This window comes from Poecilia mexicana, unplaced genomic scaffold (assembly GCF_051168715.1).
Source record: "Poecilia mexicana isolate PSO_F unplaced genomic scaffold, ASM5116871v1 scaffold_23, whole genome shotgun sequence".
In the NCBI taxonomy this organism is placed as follows: Eukaryota; Metazoa; Chordata; class Actinopteri; order Cyprinodontiformes; family Poeciliidae; genus Poecilia; species Poecilia mexicana.
Genome location: NW_028263392.1, coordinates 13,622,542 through 13,644,412, shown reverse-complemented (window position 1 = coordinate 13,644,412; position 21,871 = coordinate 13,622,542). Strand labels below are relative to the sequence as shown.

Here is a 21,871-nt window from a genome sequence, read left to right as displayed (position 1 = left end):
GCAGCAGAGGCACATCTGCTGTATGAGATATGACATACGCAAAAGCCACATGGCAAGAGACGCCATCGGCGAGTGCAGCAAAGTAACTATAGCAAAGTCAGGCGGCGTCTGACGTTAATCGGCCTAATCCAGTGGTCACAAAGACAGGATGTTAAAATCTTTAAAAATCTGATTAAAAGAACCAAAAATGACAGATAGGAAACATGTCTTTAATAGTTTGGGTGTCCAGTTTCTACTTTTGACTTTGGATCAAAAATGTAGCGATTGAGAAGGGTTCTAAATGTACTGAAAACGTAATTATTCCCTTATCTGGCTCATCTGTTAAAAATCAGTTAAGATGAATGAATTATCATTGATCAGGGAGGTTGAGAATGACAAAAATGGATTATAAAAACTGTTTTTTTTTTTCTTTTTAAGTGCATCTGTGAGAATTTGGCAAAGCCAGATCCTTTCCACATTAAATAATAATTTAAAAAAAAACATGAAAATAATACATAGTTGCATTTATTAAAATTCCCTTAAAAAGTAGCAGGTGTCAGCTTCTTGCAGCGGCCTCCTGAGTGCTGTAGATAGGGAGCAGCCATGAGGATTTGGACAGCAGGCTGTTGTGTGCGTTGACCTCAACCGGACTCCAGAGTTTGGCTCTGCACGTCGCCAGTCAGTCGGCCTCTTCTCTGTCTGATCGGATTGGGCCGCTTCTGAGAGACACAACTGTTCATCGGTGCCCAGTGGGGACCGACTGGCATTCTGCTCGTGCCAAACTGGCCCTCTGTTAAGATGTCCCACCAGTCCAACTCCACCCCCCAAATCTCATGCTGTTTACAAAAAACAGGAATTATCACACCAACCCATTCTCCAGAGCGCTACCTTTCATTATCCAAATTACCAAATTGGATCCACGCAAAGTTAATTTAAAAAGCTAATTTAAATTAGCAGTAATCTCAGTAGGAATATTCAAGAAATCAAGCCAAAATTAGCTAATTTGGTGCATCAGCTAACTACAGTTTGTTCTGCCTTTCATTTAATTTATTTACTCCTCATGCATTCTCACTTCTACAGCGACGTCTCCTTCAGCGCTGTTAAGACTTCTTGCTTGTGTTTGTTTTGCTGCTCTGTCAGGAGAAATGAAAGGATTCAGGGTTGTTACTGGGGATGGATGTCAGAAAAGATTCCACAATAGGAACAGACGAGCCGCTGACATACTACGCTCCATAAAAAGAACATAATTGGCTCCCTAATTGCTCTCAGAGGCATGTATCACTGCCCCAGCCAGTTCTCGGCCCCGACTTGAGCCTCGGTACAAGTCCGGTGTCAGACTGTGTGATCTGACCTGAACCCGAGAAAGATGAGAGGCAAAAAGGATCTCTTTCTTCTCCTGACGGGGGGGCGCAGATCTGTTTATAGTTGCTTCCCCAGCCAACTATCCCATTTGATGAGCTGTTATTACACGGACATGTCACATAGCATAACACACTTTCTTTGATTATTTAGAAGCATTGCAGCATGTTTTTGTCATGTTACAACCACAAGTTTGAATCTATTTCATTTATATTTTTTGTAATAGGCTAATGCTAAATGGTGCACAATTGTGTTGTGGGATTAATTGAATTTTCCTCATCTTTTAAAAATTAGGTTTTGGTCCCATCTGATCAGATCAGCTTCTTGCTTTTCCTCCTGTGTGGAATTTAAAAACAATACTTCTTATGCCTTCCTTTCAGCATAACGATAATCTTGCATTCTCCAAATGTAATATTTGTTGAGTTCATGTTTACCTGTTGTTTCGTCAGATTCTTACACCCGAGCTGTGGATCTTTGTAGTTCCTCCAGAGTTCATAATGATAATGTTCTCTACATCTACTCGGCATCCCATGTCTCATGTTTTCAAAATGTCTCACAATTGAAAGAAACAGAAATGAGATATAGATCTGACTTATGTTCCAAATCCTCATAAGGACTAGACTTTTCATATCGGACGTGGTTTCTGGGAAAAACGACCGCAGGTGTTTGCTTTGCTGGCTGACTGGTCTGGTACCCAGAGGAGCTGGGTATGTCCAGCAACTGAATGTCATCCAAGAACATTTGTTCATCTCCAAAAAGCAGGAGTTGCTCTATTACTTTCATTTTTAGATGCTGCTTTGTCCAAATTATGAATTATGAAGATAAAACACAATGCAAAAATGAGCTTGTTTCTTTCAGCCTTGGTTATCTTCTCAGGGTGGTGATAACCTCCTGGCCTCCTCCTGGTGCCAGCCTGGCATATAATTACAGAGAAAATACCGGCTGAAGATAGAAAATTATTTGATGAGCTATAAACACAACACCCCGATGAGTTCATGGCAACCTTTGCACACTTCATATTAACTGATGTTTTGCTTTTATTCACTTTGTCATACTAGCTATATCTCCCCAGCTTGGATATTAGACCCTGTTAAAGTCAAAGTCAGTTATTGCATATGTAGTAAATACACCAAACACTACTGAAATAGAAATGTATACCGTAATCCTAGGATTCATAAGTCCCATGCTGATTGTCGGGTAGAAGAAAGAACAACATAGACAAAAGAGCGTTTTCAGTGTCTGTTTGTCATCTCTCTGCTTCCGCCAGTCATCTGTGAAAGCTTTTGTTCTGCATCTGAGCAGGCAGAGTCCATGTGGACTCTCCATGTTTGCTCTCCTGAGAAGACGCAGCTGTGGATGAGAATCTGGTGAAGTTGGTAGACTCTGACTCATGAAGTAGAGATTTATTCAGGTGGAGATTTCATCAGCCCACGTGGAATTAACACTCTGTGGTGAAACTGGATGTTTTTGGTGTGTGGAATTGGAGTGATCTACTCTGACAGATTGGTGTGTCAGATGCGGTTCTCTGAAAAGTACACAGATTGAAGTTTACTCAGACAAATTCTGTCACTAAGCTTTTTAGGAGGCCAAAATAACTTAAATTGTTGTGAAACCGAGCTGGCAAAACAAAAAAACATGGCCACAAGCTTGACTTTGTGTCAAAGATATACACGCAGCTTTTTATAATAAATAATAAAAGATGAACCTTACTGAAAATTGTGCGTTGATTGTAAAACAGGGGAACAATCAGAAATTTTTAGAGCAGCATTTCCTTTTTCAACTGTATAATTTTCTTTGATTAAGTTAGTTTTAACAAAAACTCATAAGTAATCAGTAAAGTTAGGATAAAGAAGATAACAACGAGTTTTAAGAAAGAAAAAAAAACGTTTAATCTGCTTCCTAAAAGCTACCAACTTCACTGTTTTGTATCTTGGCTCTGAATTCTCACTGCTTTCCAGAAAGAAAAACCGGATCTTTTCTGATTATTTGGCGTTGAATCATCCAAGGATCTTCTTTCTAAATGTTCTACCTTTGCACAACCAAACCGTTTCATACATCTTGTTCCTTTTGACAAATCCCACTACAGAAATGTGCCAGAGTTTAGTTGACATCACAGAAACTGCAGCAACTAAGTTATTAGTAATAGGGACATGCTTGCTTTCAGACACACCCTACAGACCTCATTTATTTTAATCACAGGTCCACACAGTACCCAACCTCCACTGATGCATAACTTGGACATGGCAACAAGGAAGCTGCACCGCTGGCTTGGCTTCAACAAGCCTCGATTATTATCACAGGAGGGCTTCTAGAGGTGGAGGGGAGGTGTGTGCTGTTGCCTGGAGGTACCATTACAATGGCTGTTTATGTTCGAGACCTTAATGGTTATACTGGGCTCATCGTGATTATGATGGTGTCTCTAATTGTCCAAACCAGTGAGCCTGGTGTCGTGGAGCTGCAAAGGGTTAGAGTTTAGTAGCTGGCTGTTGTGCAGTGATTCATCCTTGTGCATTTTAATTCTGTGTGCAAATAATGTGAAGCTTGTGTCTGTGGACTGAAGAAGATGGGAGGAAGAGAAGAGAACAGGGAAAAATCACAGCTGGTGCTAAATAGTCATTAATCACTTAATTGATTAACGGTAATTTGTTTTGCTGCACAGTGATGTGTTTGAAGCCACATATTCACAAACTACTAGAAATCCAAGCTAAAATCTTAAGGGACGATTTTCTATTATAGACGTCCAGTTTAATGATTAGCTTTTGTATTTATTGATCATTGGAGTGAACCAGAATCTCCTGTCTGGTGATGAGGGCATCATGCAGGATCCTCATACAAAGCCAATATTCCCCATCGTCATCCACTGTTTACCCTGCGAACCACATCTCTGGGTTTCATCTGTGCAGGAATTGTTGTGATTTTATCCTGCATCATTCCAGAGCAATTTTCAGTTCAATTTTTACCTCTCCTGATGTTGCTCCATCTCATCCTACTGTCCATACTGAACACAAATCTCTTTAATGGCATGCACTTTCACAGTAAACTGTCTGTCACATGTAAGAGTCTATTGCCAAAACCTAATAACCCATGTGTTTTATTTACCTCCCAGTTATGAAGATTGTATATCAAACCAGTGCTGAGAATTGTATCTGGAACAAGTACTTAGTGTTATGTTTTTTTCTGCCCGATGCTCCGTATCTCTGGAGCTTTGCTCCACCTGCGGTCAGGCTGATAACGACGAGCTTACAAATGAGTGAGCCTCCTAAATGAGAAAATCAAAACTCATGCGAATGCATTGTCATTCATGCTTGATGACAAACGATAAGCCTAAAGAGGTCTGAACACTGTATGGGCACAGTGTTATCTGCACCGGCTATCAGCGCTGTCAATAAGTTCTCTCACCTCGAGTCAGCCTGCTTTGGGAGGCTGTTGTGTTAATGAATCAGTCTGACACTTGAGGATAAGCTCAATTGAATAAATGATGTAAAATGACATTTTCTTCAATATTGTCTTAGTTCTTTTATACACCTTTGAATTACAATGTAGTGGATTATGAAGGACTTCTGATATGGTCTTCTATTTGAAATGATAAAATGACTACGTGGTAATTTTATAATAGGACCTTAAGATATGGAGTTGAGATAAAACCCTAAATTAGTTAGAAATTTAACAACTGCCATCTTGGTGCTAAGGAACATCACATCTTCTGGCATCTAAAGTTCATAACTAACATAGCAACTAACTTAGGAAATCAGGAATGAATAACTTATTTTGCAGCTGGTCACAATGTAAGAAAATATGTTTCACCTAGTTAGCGAAAAGATTTTTCTCAAACTGAAGTGATTCCTACTTAGTTTGAGTGGCATGCTACATGAGGGCTAGCTAGTTAGCTTTGTGGGATTAGCTAACACAATGTTTATTCCCTTACATATTTATTCTGTTTGCTTTTTTGTCATGCTGACATGTTTCAACTCATTAAACACACTTTTATAGCTAACAAAGATAGTGAGTGTAAATACTAAGTAGTTTTCTAATGATGAGAAAAAGATGAGTTTCTAGGATAAGCTCTTGGAAAAGGATGCTTATCCATCAGTTTGCGGCCTTTAGGTTATGCAGTTGGACTATGATCCAAAGCACACAGCGAAGATCCCATCCAACTCAAAAATACTTTTAACAGAACTGGTTACTTTATTAATTCGGTGTCAAATTAAGATGCTAAGGTGGCTACAAAGAGTTAACATGATAATCATCTTTATCAGTTTCATTTTTCCTCCAGTGCTCTGCCATAATTCATTCACATCTGTTTGCAACGGCAGATTGATGACAGTTGGACCGTTATTTCTGGTGAAGTATTTGTCGCCTCTAATCACACTTTCACATCCACTCTGTGGCACCTTCATCAGATTAGAAACCTGTCAGCTTCGTGTGGGTGTGCGTATTTCGAGCCGCGTGTGGAATCTCAGCGATCCAGCGACTGAAATGCGAAATCAGACCACCGATCTGTTGGAAGTGTCAATTAGATTCAAGATGTGGGTGCATGTGGTGAAGATGTCCCAAAACGAGCCGAGTTAATCCATAACTTGGACGTCGGCTGATGTTTAGTGACCCAGAGTTGACCCCAGTCAACAAGCATGCGGGAGGTTTTCAAACTGTGTAATTTAGCCTGTCGGCATAAACTTTCAAAGTCGAAAAGTCGCGCGCTCTCATCTTCATTGAAGAGCAAATCTGATAAGGCAGGGCTCGTATTCCCTCCTAAAAATGTCATCTCATGTTAGAATTTGTTGTTGCTGAGTAAAAAAGGGTTTGCTGTCACACAAAATACCACCACTGAAGTACCTCGTCCCCCTACTTAAAACTTTTATTTTTAAGGTGTCTTATGTGATCTCGCTCCTGCTCATCTCTTAGTCACTGAGTGTTTAGCCATTTTCTTGTTTGAGCTAATCCACATCAGCAAGCCACACACTCTAAACACAACTAAAAGGTCAGCTGCCAAGAGCCTGGAGAGAGCACTTGAAACAACGTCTGCTTGAAGAGAACATTAAGAGCTTCGGGAATGTTTTTCTTTCCTTAAGACGATGAAAGGCAGCTCAGACAAGTAAAGAGACAGAAAAACATTATCTGCTACCGAACAATCAGGGAAGACGAGTCAGTTCTAATTCATCCTAATGAATATTTTAAAATGTGGAATCTGCTGCTTTTTGGTGAACCCGTCGCTGTGGAGATTATGCTTTGATTAGACCATGTCAGTTGGGATATCTGTGACTGAACCCTGCAGAGAGCAGGGTGTAGCAGAGGGAGGTGTGAAGGAGTGGGCGGGGGAAGAAACAAAGCTGGAGGGGGCAGGGCTAAATAAAGTCAAAGTTAAATGCAGTTTCTCTTTATGCATCCTTTCACCAAGGTCAAATACTTTTAAACAGTCTTCTCAACTATCATGTTTAAGAGAGTTTTTTCAGTAACATTTTTTAAACAAAAATTCAGTTTACTTTAAAAAAACGTGAATATTAAGTAATCTAGAAAGATTTTGAAAAGAAAATGTGTGATATATCAGGAATACTACTGATTGGTGAGCAGAAATTCACTAATATCATCCACAACACTGGAAAGACAGAAAAAAACTAAGGTTCAGGAACCTGGTTGTTCAGAATGCTGCACGTTAGAATATAAATGGAAAGTTAAGTGGACGGAAAACAGATTTCACCAGGTCATGTTACCAAGATGTCTTGAACATTTTATCTGAGCTCGGAAGAAAAAGGAGGAAAAAATACTGGACTACTGCTCAGATGAAAGTATATTGATCATTTTCAGTCAGAAATAAAACTCCTAAGGTGCGTTCACACTGCAGCCTGAAGTGACCCAATTCTGATTTTTTGGCAATTCCGATTTTTTTTTTTGCCGGGGCCGTTCACACTCCCAGTAAAAGCGACCTGTATGTGTTCTGCAGTCTGAACGGGCAAACGACCTGAAAGTGTCCCGCATGCGCAGTAGAGGGCGCAATAGCGTCAGCGTTCTCAGGGTTCTGCCAACTGCCATAAAAAGAAGAAGAAGTGCTCAGTGTTTGCGGAAGTAAACATGGAGGCTAACGGTGGAGCTTAGCTTACATATTTGAAGTTGTTGTCCGGCCGGAGCAGCATATTAACAACTTAATCGTCATATAATCCGTCATGGTTGTTGTCTTTCTTCCCACCTGCGCGTATCAGGACGCAGAACAGTGAGATTTGTTGAGAATCAGTGACGTTCAGTTCGGATGAAGGCAACCTGGACGTTAGGTCGCATTTGAATCGGATACGTATCGGATATGGGTCACATTCGAAAAATAATCCGACCTGTGCTGTTCAGACTGCCATGAAAAGATCGGATACAGGTCGCATTACGTCAAAAAAATCGGAATTGAGTCACTTCAGGCTGCAGTGTGAACGCAGCCCTAGAGTCTAAAAGGAATAATGCTTAAAATCTTAAAGTTTTTAAAACTTTAAGCTTTAAAAACTGAGTTGAATGTTGTCAGTTCATTGTGTTTTCTGCTGTCTACTTATAGCTTTAAATATATCACTATGTATGCAGATGTTTTATTTATTATGCTTTTGGCATTAAGTTACTGAAAATGATTTTCTTTTATAATATCTAATGTATTGGGATGCACCTGCATAGAAAATAGAACAGGGAAAATAGTTGTTTCCGATATTAGAAATCTTAAATCAACAACCACCAGCTGCACAAACTCCTGAAGTTGTTTTCATTTTATTCCTGTAGGAATAGCAGATGGTTAATGATGACGCTACAGTTATTTTCTACAAAAAATATAAATTTATGAGCACATTCTTCTAAATTTTTACAGCTGTAAAGAGATGCATTGTTGTGGTTGGCTGACTGACAGCAAACTACATCAACTCAATGGATCAATTTCTCAGAGACAGACACAGTAGGTCGGACTGACAGGAGAGAGAGTCATCCATTAATCACATTACTTTTATAATCTTGCATTAATACAGCATCCTCTGCTATTATTGGCACCCCGGTGGTTATTGCTTTTCACAGTCCTGTTAGCAATTCTAACATTTCAGAAGGCTCAGAGCATGAAGAGACAGAGATTGTTCATTCCTCCTGCTTTTTCTGTTTGATTTACCTGTAAGTTTTGGACGCTAATCTTGTCGAAAGGTAACCATTTTAAGTTTTCCTAATAGGCCTCATGTTTATATTTAAAAGAGTTCCTCACAGTATCACCATACATCTGGTAATTTTCACATCTTCATTTCATTCCAGAACCAACTGGAGTGTATTTTCCTGGCTTGCTTCCCAAGTGTTTGACATGTTCACCACGTCTAACGGTTGTAATTAAGACTTGGTGACTGCAAGATGTCACGTTTTGCAGCAGCTCACAATCATCCTTGCTGTGTACAGTGGCATGTAAATTTTTGGTTCTCATCCAGCCTTGTTTGTCACAGTTCCAGTTGTTTTAGCCTTTTTAATTAGTGATTGGAGATTTGGGTAACACTGGGCGAGCAGCTGCTTTTTTCTGGCTACAGAATTATGTATTTTCTTGTCTTGTTTTTTTCTATTCAAACTTTTTACAAAAGGTGCTCAAATTTTAAGTTGGGACATTTTGAGTTTTAATTACAAGATTATGCAACTACAGTCAAAAAAAAATAAAAGTTTTTTTTTTTTCCAAGATAAAACGAAAAAAATTAAGTTAAATTAAAAATTAAATTATCTCTTTATTCACGCTCTTATTTTTTAAAGCCAGCGGATTTTATGTACTGCTTATCTTCTGGAGTCTTCCGGGTTCAGTTTACCTTTTAACATAAAAGCCTTGTCGCTAAATTGCTGTCTCCCCCACTCTGTCATGCTCTCAGTGGTTGCCAGGCAGTTTTTCCCTGCAGGGTGACCCTGAATGTACATACTGGCTGCACAAACAGCCTCCTTTCATCTGTATGACTCACCTACCAGTGTTTGCACCACGGCCCCTGGCCTTGCCTCCTACATCATTCTGATTCCAGCAGACATAGCTCCCCAGGCGCTGCTGTATTAGCCCTGGCCCTCACCCACCTCTGTGCTTTAACCCCCCTCAAAGCACAAACCAAAGGTGAGAGGCACCAAAGGCAGGAGGTGGGATTTGAAGATCATTCTGTCAGTCTGATAAGAGCAACAAATGGATGTTTGATCAAGTAAATCAGCGATCTGAGAAACAGTAAAACAGAGGAAACCAAACAAGCTGATATGAGATCAATACCAAATCACTTCCTACTGATAAAATACTCCCAGTTCATGACAGAAGCTTAAATTTCCTCAGCAGTGGTGAAAAAATATCTTCACAAAAGTCAAAGCTTGGATTTCAATCCTTGCAAATTCTCCAGGTCATCGTCTAAATGGTGGATCTGCTTCTGTTTCACGTGTTGCACCTCTCTAGCAGCTTTTATACTGACAACCCTGTTTACGCCGATGGGTTCCTCCTTGTGATGTTTGTCATATAAATAGACCGAACACGTCCTGCAACAACTCAGGTGGAGTATCAGACCTCCGCAGTGCGAGCAACAAGAGGAGCTGATAAGAGCTGTTCAGATTCGGGGCTCTGGAGTCGTTCTCTCTGACAGACTACAAGCCGGATTTTTCTAACTTTCCTCAGCGCTTTGGAAACAGTAATTGAAAATGGGGGAATCTTTGTGCTTTGACTTAATAGAGCTGTTCTGGCCTTGCTGGAAAGCAGGGTTAATAACTTTTTGCAGTTCTATTACCCCCTGAGATTGGCTTCAGGTGAGTTAAGAGGCTTCACTGGACAAGGAGAAGTGGCCTAGGGGCTTCTCAGCCTCCTCTTATCTCTGCAGCTCACCTAACAATCATTTATGTCACACATTATATACAGAAAGGACTCCCCTTGTGTGCATGCATGTGAGAGGACTCTGAGGTCTTTAAACAAATGAGATTTCGGTGGACACTTAACTGACGGGATGTAATTAATGTGTCATTTTCCTCAAGTTACGAAGGACTGCTGGGATTAGTGCTTTCAAACAAGAGTGCAGAGGTGTTGTGAGTTTTTCTCCTTGAAGTCCATGGTGGTTTATCAGACGAATTGCTTTGATATTGGCATGTGTCAGAGCCGCTCCATAAAATTGATGTTTCCTTGTTGAAGCGAAGCAGCACTGACATCTAAACTGTTTTTCTTTACGTAGAGAAATAAAGGAAAGGTTTTCTCGGTTTATTTTATACATTTTAATGCAGTAAATTAATTAAAAAGTCATATTTATTTTTGAAATGCCCAATTAAAAAATGTAGTTATTGTTGTGCCACTTGGAGGAAACTTTTCTAGCATTTGTTGTACAATCATGTCCTAAAGATGGAAATTTACCCAAGTATTGTCCAGAAATATGTCTGATATTTTGCTCCATTGTTCAAAACATCATTTGGCCCGACTGTCCATCCGATCAGTATTTTAGGAGATTACATATAACCTTTAAAACTAGCCGATTACAAAATAACAGGACAAATAAATAGATGAAAAAAATCACATTAATAACCCAGTTAAGCATTCTGTTGATGTCTGTTTGATTCATCATTGTATTATGCATGCAACATGAGGTCTAATTTGCTTAATATTTTTAATTTGTCATTCATTGTCATTACTCTGTTAGTACTCCCTTTGGATCTAAGCAAGTGTCCTTGGAATGATTATTAGTTTATCCGAATCTGCAAAGCGCCGTCTGAGTGTCTGTCAGAGGATTATGCAAAAACCGCGGGAGCTCCCACACTTTTGAAGTGTAATCAAGTCTGGTTTAAAACCTCCAAGCAACTGTTGACTGTTAAATAATCAACACGGTCTCACTTACGCTCAGGAAGGCACATAATACGACTTCATTAGATTTTAATTGTTCTGAAAGAAAATTCAGTTAACGACTCGAGATTCAAATTAAAGGCGCTCATTTTGTTTACAGCCACTGTATCTGACTGAGATGCTTCACTGGTGGAGTTATAACACTACATAAATGTTATCTGAAGGGTAAGCTCTCGGTAAATATTTGTAAAAAGTCTCAATAAATTCATCTTTGATTGCAGGGAGATTCTCACACTGAAATTTTTAGAGAAATCCACCCTTTAATTTAACCTGATGGGAATACATTCTGAGTTAAATTATTGAATTTAGCAAACTTGTTGGAACCCTGGCATTTCTGTGAAATAAATATCACTAATTAGTATCTTTTACACCTTTTTAGGTTACATGGTGTGTCTAGTAGTCCCTGACTTTCTGATGCAACACAAAACCCATTTCAGGGTTAACAAGTGAATAAGTTTGTTTAGGTTGGATGCAAGGGTCATGCTTCTTCTTTCCTACCATCACAAACCTATAAAATAATAATGATGAAGGCAACTTCTGGAACAATGTGCTTTAATCCAATTTGGCTAAGCTTGAGCTTTTTAAAAAAACAAATTCTGCAGGTCTGACATGAAACTAAGGTTGATAATGTGGAAAAAGAAGTTCATTTCCACTGCTAAGCATAGTGGAGAGTCTGTAATACTGTGGGCTTTTCTTCAAAATGGTGGCAGGAATGGATATTCAATGGCTGTCTCAGTGTGGCAGATAATTTTGCTGTACTAAATATCTTTAATGGTGTCATATGGTGGAAGTTGTTTTTGTTTTTTATCCTCTTAAACTAGAGGATAAAAACTTCTAAAGCTAATTCAATGAGCAGATTTTATGTTTTTGTGGTTCAAACTGTGCAACCCTTAAAGGCTGGAGGACATTAATGCCTGAAATCCAATGAAATTACTTTAAAATCTGTTTATGTATCCCTGTTTTCAGCTTCAGCTGAAAGTGTTCACTTGAAATACATGCTGTATCCTCTCAATTAGAGAAAACTAACTCTTGTTTTGGCTCCATATCTCCACTGAACCAGGTTGGACTGTATTATGTTGGTACTAAATAACCGAGTGGAATTTAGCGGATAATTTTTCACGAGGTTGTTTCAAATAGCTTTAATTAGATGAAAACCCCGGAAATAAAAAAAATCAGAGCGTTTGTTTGCAGACCACACACTTGTGATCATATTGTGTTTAACAAAATTAAGACCTGTTCTATTCTTCTCTAAAATCATGAGGTGTAAAACCGACCCCACTGGGAGCTGAACCCATCGGAAAGCAGGAAACTCTACGTGACACCAACTCGCGCTCAAAATGTGAACTAAAAATGGTTTTAATCACCACATCATTTGCTCTTATTTATTCCATTATGTGCTTCATTATCAAAATGATGATGTTCTGATCCACGCTGGTGAGATGGGAATCTGTTGGTGCAGGAAACCAGGGAGTTGGTGGGAAAAAAAAACATGAAAGGATGATGAAGGAGATGGAACGAATGATAGAGGGAGCGGAGGAGAGCGAGCAAGCTGACCCAGTTTGTGAAGGGAAGAGAGAGGTGATGGGAGGGAGCTGTGTGCCAGCTTTTCCTCTGCGATAGGGAACCTGCTGGGCCATCTGGCGGCCCTTTAATTGGGTTGGGGTTTTACACCTGAGCGGCACGCCTCCAAAAAAAGATGGCTGGTGCAGAAAAAAGGAAGCTGGAAGCAGCAGCCTGTCGCATCCTGCAGTGAAGCAAAACCAGAATGACAGCAAGCGTCGACTGGGTTAGATCAGCTGATGCTCTTGTCTTGTAATATGGTTTTTTATTCTTATTTTAACCACAAACTTTGGCGAAGTAACAAAAATAATTGTGAAGTAGATGGCAAAGTATTCATAGTTTTCTAATTAGTGCATAAATTATATTGTCAGCTTGTAATATTTACTGAAATTTCCTTTTTGTTAGTGATTTTCGTCTTTGGAAAAAGAACAAGCTAAAGCTTACTCAGCTTGGTCTACTGTCACAAATTCTCCATTGGATTTTTTATCTGGACTTTGACTAGGCCACCTGAATGTACCAATCTATTGTAGCTCTGGTTGTATTTATGCTTCTGGAAGACGAACCTCTGCCCCATCCCCAAGTTTTATGTAGCTTCAAACAGATTTTCTTCCAGGATTGTCCTTTATTTATCTCCATTTATTTTCTAATCAGGTTTGACCCACAGCATGATACTGCCACCACCATCTTTAGAATGATGTGTTCAGGTTAATGTGCGATTAGTTGTCCGTTGCAAAGCATTTTGCTTGTATGTCAAAAAACTCACTTTGAATCACCTTTTTCCACATTGTGTTCCTCATTTATGGCAAACTAAACATGACTTCTTATGAATTGGTGTTATATAAATAAACTGAGTTGAATTACTTGAGCTGTGCATCTCTGCAGCTCATCCAGAGTCACCATGGATCCTGTGGCTGCTTTTTTGTCCTTACTTTTTCTCCTGCTTGTCGGATTAATGCTAGTATGTCAGTTTAGGTGGTTTACGGTTGTGCCACATTCTTGCTATTTTCAGATTTGTACTCTTAAAATGTGCAAAGGTAACAAAAAATGTTAACCTAACCCCACCTTTATCTTCTCGACTTAGTTTTTGTTCTTCACGGTGCCATTTGTTGATTAATGTTGTCTAATCTAGCACTGAAACTTTCACAGAACAGATGCAGCTAGGGATTTCACAACAAAATAAATGCAGTCCACACATTTCAGATTTGTCATTTGGGCTTGAATCACTTTCTGTGAGTAACTCAGGTTAAAAAAACACCAAAATAAAATGGAAAAACCTTTAAAAATAGAGCAAAAGCATTATTTAAAGTGGCGGGGATGTGGTAGTGACAGGGTAAATATTGAGTCGTATTACACATACAGCGTGATTATCCTGCGAAGGCAGCCCTACGAGAGGGGAAAAGGTCAACACTCTCTGGTCTTCCATGAAGATAAATAAGCCTCAATCCACTCCAGCAGTAAATGACACTGGGTTTCAAGTGGACTGCCTGCTGTCTGCCACTGCAGACAATAAAGATAACATGGAAGTTGTCATCTTATGCTTGACTGGGCAAGTAGTCATTAAGGCACAAATGTGAGCTGAATTATTGTTTCAATTTTTGTCAGTAATATGAGGTCTGCAGCGAGAAGCACAACAGACTCAATGGGTGGCTCTCTTTGCAGTTTAGCAATCAGTTGTCTTTTTTAAAGTAATGTAATGTCCTTTAATGTAGACGCTTGCTTCATTTTGTATATCTAATTCACTGGAATAGACTAATTTAAATAAATACTCTTATTTATTTTTTTACGTTGAGTATTTTTTCAGAAAATAACTTAAAATAGTGCTTCATGTTTACACTCGCGCAGAGGGGATGATCAATTCTTTTTTCCACATAAGAAGCCTCCCACATGCACTCTGCAGAGCATCATTGTGCTCCCTTAAAGTCCTCGCCCCATGTTGAAGTGTCTCTGTCACTGCCGAATGAATCGGCCCCCACACTAACCTTGCAGCATTCAAAGGGCGGCTGAGCTAACAGGTACATGCGTAGGTGTTCATGCAACCATGAGAGAAGAAGAAAAGGTTTCTTAGAGCTCCTTTTTCAAACCTAAATCACTTCTGATGCATCATCTTGTTGTTTGATCACAGGCTGTTTTATTTGTTGCTTTTTTTTTTTTACATTTTCAACACCCTTGTCTTAAAAAGTCTCTGTTGATGATGGTGAAAGATGCTGTGAAAGAAGTGTTAGTTTGGTGTTAATATCACAGCTGGAGAGTGTCGGGACATGAAAGTTTCTCCGAGTTGTGAAAGAGCAGCGCTGGTCGTGAAGCCAGAACCAAAGCAAACCTGTTTCGCTCAATAAATTTTGTGTTTTCATGGATAATAAAACGCTGATGTAAACAAATTATGCAACTAAAATTAAGAGCTTAAAATCAATTATTTGTTTTTCAAGCCTGCTGAAATATGTTTATCTCAGCAGCAAACTAATAGATGTGTAGATACTTAAATTGTGCATATTTTAAGGGGCAGAAGTGCAGCTAAAAACCTTTAGAAAACAGTTCTGTTCCAAGTACTTTCTTATTTAACTGTGAATGAAAAAGAAAAAGAAATCAATGAAATACTTTAACCAACTGCAGGTAGGAAGATAAGACCTTCAATACTTAGTCGTACTCCTTATTTAAATACCTAAAAGGATCCTCAACTGATATAATTTATAGCAAACGATATTTAAAGTCAATCATTAGTGGAAAATGCATTATTTTGATGTCATTTCCCTATTTTAATTCACAGGCTGTGTGCATTTGTGCCTGAAAAATAGTTATTAGTTGACAATTCGTCACTAGTCAAGGAGATGCAGAGTTAATTTCTTCTTTACATTTTTGTTGGTTACAATCCAGTCCAAAAAAGTAAATATGTTCTCAAAAATGTTTTCCTTTTCAGTCAGAATGTCCTGACAATCTTCCAAGCTTAACATGTATTTGGATCAATACTGGGTCAGTTTGACATCCGTCTTTTATAAAAGGCATGGTTTATGCAGGAACATTGGCTTTTTTCAGGCCATCCATTTTATTTATTTATTTATTTATTTATTTATTTATTTATTTATTCAAAATAATTTAGCTGCTTTTTGGCAAAAATTACTCCTGCAGGCAAGTCCATATCTTTGCAGAATAATATCATTTTTCAAATTTAACATCTGCTGGCAATGAAATTTTGCTAATTAGCTGAGACACTAGTAAGCAAAATTACAATTATTTCTCATAACAAACAGAAGTCCTACCTGAATCACATGAGCAGTAATACTAATCTTTATATGGCAAAGTAAAAGTGATTCAAAGTATTAATCCTCAAATATTAAAGATTTATTTTAAAATGTTATTGCTTTGCTGCATCACCAGTGACTCAGCTTAGTTCAAATTAACTCAAATTAGTTTGAACATCCCTTGATATGCAGAATAAATTAGCTTAAAGTGCTGCCAGTGGGGTTAGAAAGTGTAGAAATAAATCAATGTTGTCATCTCTCTGGTATCCAATCAGCTTCACTGACGTTTTAAAACCTCAATTTACGAAATGAAAGAAACTTTCCACATCAACTCTGACCCGTTTCTTTATATCATGGTTTCTGTTGGGGAGTATTATGCTGGCATCTTGTTCTCCACTCTGAAGCTCAAAAATAAATATAATTTGTGTTTTTTGAGGTTACATTTAGACTTTCAAATTACTTTCCAGAGAAACCTTCAGTGGATCTTAGAGTCGCATCCAGTGTTATGCCTGGGTATGTTAACAATGAAATAAATGGGGAAATATGAGCACCAACTGTGGGAAGGAAGGAAAATTAGGCCATCAATCTTCGCTGTGTACTGGTTTTCTTTAGCACGCCATTATCCTCTTGAATTGCTATGGTGACAGAGCAAATTACAACCTGCGCACCAACGGCACACAAATAGTTCCTATCTGCTGCAGCATGTAGCTGCTTTGTGTAATTATTGAATTTCACTTCAACACATTAAAACATTTTATCTGGGAAGTAAATGCATCCGTTGTTAGATACACAAATTTTAAGCCACTTTTAATTATCTCTACATCTTGTCACTCATTTTTTGTCCTTCTTATTTTATTTTTTTTAAAGCAGACATATGTTGGGTCTCAATGAAGACATGTTTACAACAGAAAAATGCTGAACCGCTGACTTCCACATATTTAGTTAAGAAACATTAAGAATTATAAAATTTTAGCAGCTCAGAACTTAAAGCTACAAGTGATGCAAACATGAAATATATTTATTATGTTGACTTGTTTCAACATTTATAACATCCCCTTTGCACTCAGTAGAGCATCCTTTTGTTGCTATGACCTGCTGCAAACATATTTAATAGCCAGAATAAGCTTTATGCAACATAACGGGAAATTGTAGCCCCTTCCTCATGGCAGTCGTGTTTTCAGGTCAGGTAGCATGACTTCGATGGCCAGTCTACAATCTTCCAAAACTTATTGTTGGATGAAAAAGGTTGAATGTTGCCTAAGTTTTCTCACCCATTTCTCTTAAAAAATTGCCATATTTTAACTTGCAATTACAACCAACCTGATGTAGCCTGTAGGTTGCTTGATTTGCTAACATGTGCTTAGTGTAGTCAGTTAAAGCAAGTTATGTGATTTTTTGGTCAAACTGTAGTATCAAAGTCATGCTCTGTTGCCCTGGAGCAGAACTGAGGCGATGTAGAAACCTCATACAGACAGGACATCCCATTGTGTTGACATGTTTGGAGATGATTTATCTGGTAAACAATGACCATTAAGCAGCAGACCACATGTGGCACCGCATGAGTGCCTCTGCACAAAGAGCGGTGGATAACATATGAGTCACTCTGTTTCCTCTGCAACCAGACCTTAAAGTAAAGTAAATACACCTGGTGTGTGTGAAGAGCTTGGTGTTGTGCGCTGCAACATAACATATATGTCACTACTGGGAGCGCAGGATCATAATTAAACCAGATGTATAGTTGCACTTCATCATTATTTTATCACTACTTTGTGATCCTAAGATTGAATTTTGACAATGAGTGAGGAGCCTTATTCTGATTTTAGAGAGCTGGCCAGTTTTCTGTGAACTCCAGCTGATGTTTACTAATGCTGAGCCTACAGCTGCTCACACATTCTGCGTCGGCTCCGTCATCTGACGAGGCAGGCTCCCTGCCTCCGACATGCATCTGTCACAGAGACTGAGGAACTCGAAGAATCCAATCTCATCTACCCGAACTGTATTTATTTTCCTTCTGCAGCTACCGCCCGGCTGCCCAGCATCGCCACCATGAATGAGAGTCGAAGGGAAGCGCTGGCGGCTGCGGCCCCTTCGCTCACCACTGCCTCCTCCTCAACAGCTGGCTCCAACACCACCAGCATGGCCGGACCGGGCACAGGGGAGAAGGATGAAGCCTTCTCCAAGCTGAAGAACAAGTTCATGAACGAGCTGAACAAAATCCCATGTGAGTTTTTTTTTCAACCTTTATTAAATCATGCATGTTCTTTGTTGGGTCTTTACCACCACGTCAAAAATATTCCTAAAAGGTAAAATCACTTTTAGCAGCAAAAACTACCAGAACTCAGTTTTCTGACTTTATCAGGCTATCACAGTGCTTCCTAAACCTCACACTGACCTGCTTCAGCACTCCTGATTTCAATTAATAGCCTTTGTTGAACTTCCATCATGTGATCATAGTTTTTAACCCTTTCATGCATAGTGGTCACTACAGTGGACAGCTATCTAAAAGCCATTTTCTTGTTCTTCTTGTGGATTTTTATATTATAAATGCACACAGACCACTGAAGTGGACACTAATGCATCATAAAATACACCATCAACTACTGGGCATCAGCTGCAAATGCAAGAAATAATTTTTTTAAAATGCAATATGGCTGACAGACAAAAAAGCATGCAGACCGACCCGGTCCCTCCTTTACTGTAGACGACTCTTGCAGATAGAAAAAATATTGTGATATCAGATAAAACCCCTAAAGAACAATACTACTGATGTATTTTCAAATAACTTTGTATTAGGAGAAAATTACAATTGATCGCCTAAAAAATCTAAAATTTAAAAAGAAAATTACAGAATTTTTTTTCATACCTTTTTTATGCTTTAAGGAAATAAAAAAAAAATCCTGACACAAAGGATCATAATTCAAGCAGCTGACTTGCTGATGTGCAAATCTCTTTGCTTTCTTTTCTTAAAACTGTTAATGAATAAAGCAGATGTTTTTAAGCAGTATCTTTACTGACGTTCAGTCATACTTACGACTCTTCAAGACAGATTTTCTCCAGGCTCTGTGATTCAAACAGCAAATCATTGAGAATCTTGTAAAAATCTCGCTTCATTCTCCACAGAAACCTAGTTTCTGAAAAGGGTGTGAGTCACTGACTCTGCTTTCAAATGGTTTCACAGATGCAAAATGTGTGTAATTTGACTCCTTGTGATTTTAAAGCTGTTTATCTGAAACATTTCAATGTGATCCTGATTGTATACCCCATGAGTCAGGGATGATTCAGCCATAGATGCATGTTACTTTTTGTTGGCAGAGCTCAATAAGCAGTCAAGGTCTGACTTGACCTTTGATGAAAACGTCAAACAATCGAACGCTGAAAAATCATGAACTTCTCATCTTCTGTTCGGCTGTTTCTTAGGAAACAATAGGGGGAAAAAAATCTTTCTTCACTGAATATCTCAGTTTATACTTGATTAAAATGTGAAAAGTAAGTTTTATTTTTCATGTTTATTTTAGTGCAAAAGCAGAATAGAAAATCTTAGTTCTAAAAAAAAATCCAACCTTTTATATTAATTCAGTAATTCTGTGAAGATAAACGTTTTTAAAAATCACTGTTGAAAACTCACTAGCAATTAGCAGGTTTGTCCGAGTGCCTGATTTGCTTTGGGTCGAGGTTCCGGTACGTTTGGGCCAGGATTTTGGTCCCATGCATCTCGGTGTCTCTGTGGCCGGAGGGCTGCTGCTTCTGAGCCGAACTACCTCTGTGCTGCGCATATGGCTGCTCTGTGGGGGGGCCTGGTGTCCGTCTACCTGGTCAGACTTCCTGCCCTTTGCTGCTCTTGGATGCTGAGCATTTCAGACTTTTTGCCCTTATCGCCGTTCTAACAACTCTGCACCATCAGGTGGCAAATTAGCAGCCAAAACACAGTTAAAAACATAAATACAGCTCTAAGTAGAACTCATTTAAATCAAGTCTTCTAGTTCATTGGGTCAAAACAAAACAGGATTATTCAGTTCACAGTTCTCAAAAATTTATCTCCAACTCATGGTTGTGTTCAAATGAATAAAATTATTTTACATCGTTCTTAAATAAAAACCTCTGCACTTTTATGATCAAATCTCCTGGCAAAACACATCCTCATCTGTTCATGGGTGTGTGACGTTCTTTGCCTATCAGAACAAATCTCTCCACAGAGGTCTGAAGGTTTTGTTTCCATCAATATCCTAAATTATAATTGTATCTAATAACAGGTTTGTGTTCAAGCAATATCATCTCACAAAATGACTTCCTTCTTTCCCCCAACGCCACAAATGTCACCACTGCAGAAATTTCATACACAGTAATCTTTATACATGCTAGGAAGTAATTTAGCTTAAATAAAATCCATTATTTATATATTTTTTTAAAAACTCATGGCTGCAGCTGAAGAGCTTTAGCTGTGTGCATTCATTTAAAATAGAAACATGTTTGAATATCTTTGAGGATATTTGATTTCAGAGGATTTACAGCCAAGACCTGACGAGTTTGATCTCCCCTCTGGCTTAACAATAAAAGTATCACAAAAGACAGTCCCCAGAAATCCATATTTGTCACATCCCTCTTGGTGGCAAGTTGAGCTTTCAATTTATTTTCTTTTCTCTCAATTTTGATCTCATCTTTACCACACCTCTGGCAGAAAAAGTTTTCTAAAATCATCCAAATAAACCCTACTGACCATCATGCAGGTTGTCACTGCTGGGTCATACCTATTACTGTTTTCTGTCACCTCATCCCCTCTATCAAAAGCAGGGGACTTTGCTCTGCAGTGCTGCCAAGCGGATGATGAATGCCCAAAAGACTTGTTTACCTTGTGGAATATCGATGGGGTTTGGGGGAAAGTCATGCAGCAAATTTAACAAGAAAATGTGAGAGGTGAAGCTGCATGCTCAGCACCGCCTTTCCACTGCAGCTGCAGAAGATCTTCTTTCAGGCTTATAACCCAATTTAAGCTCCACAGGCTTTGAATGTGTGGTGGCATGAAGCTGTCACAAAGGCCTAACTCGCTGCTCAATTTCTGTCAGTCATCACGCTTCTGAGCCCAGGATTTTTGTCAGCCAATGCCTCCTGCACAGCAAAAACTAAACCTATATAAATCATGACAAAATTACTTTTTTCCGTTTGACAGTTGGTGAGACGCTCCTACTTCTGGCAGCGGTTACAAATATATTCTCTATGGGAGTTTGTCATTAATGTTGGATTTTTTTTTATTTTTATTTTTTTAAATTTGTGCAGCAACTTCACTGAAGTTGTATGATGTATATTGCTCTGCCTGAAAAACAGAACAGATTAAAAAATAGACAAATTATTTATACATTAGTTATACATTTGAATTTGCAATGTTTCTGTAAAAAAAAAAACAAAGAAACATATTCCAGCATTATTTATTTACACTAAATCACTAAAAAGATTTGTAAAATAAGCAACAAACAGAAATCCTTTTCATAAACGTGGTAAAATAAACACAATTGAAAATTAGCTGAAGACTTTACTTGTTTCAGCTGTTAAAATTTAGTATCCTGCAATAACTTTCTCTGTTATCAATTATTTAATGCTCAGATTTTTTTTGCTTTTCCATAATTATAAACACTTTGACAGAGCTGAAGTCCAGCTGTAATCACACTAAAACATGCTGTTACTGCTCATTGAAACCCAGCTGCTGCTGCTGCTGCTGAGAAAACCAGATTGCTGAACTTCTTATTTCTGAAAATCCGTTGCAGATAAGAATTGATCAATAAACGCAAACTGTTTGAGTCATAACTACAAACATACAAACCATTTCTCCAAAATAACAGAGTGTACTGGAAGAATAAATGCTACATAAAGAGAAAATCTTTCTCCAGTTGAAAATATAAAACAATAAATCTGTTGGAGGAGAAAAATA

At 38.6% G+C, this 21,871-nt stretch overlaps 1 protein-coding gene across 4 annotated transcripts in view; it reads left to right on the top strand.

Moving 5' to 3' along the window:
* syt1a (synaptotagmin Ia) overlaps positions 1 to 21,871 on the top strand; it is a 151,412-nt gene that overhangs the window by 94,847 nt on the left and 34,694 nt on the right. For all 4 annotated transcript variants that reach the window (XM_088003279.1, XM_014988554.2, XM_014988537.2 and 1 more), the window contains one exon: positions 17,969 to 18,172. In XM_088003279.1, the coding sequence (XP_087859405.1) occupies positions 17,998 to 18,172 (175 nt within the window). In that variant the 5' untranslated portion in view covers positions 17,969 to 17,997. The remainder of the gene's footprint in view (positions 1 to 17,968; positions 18,173 to 21,871) is intronic.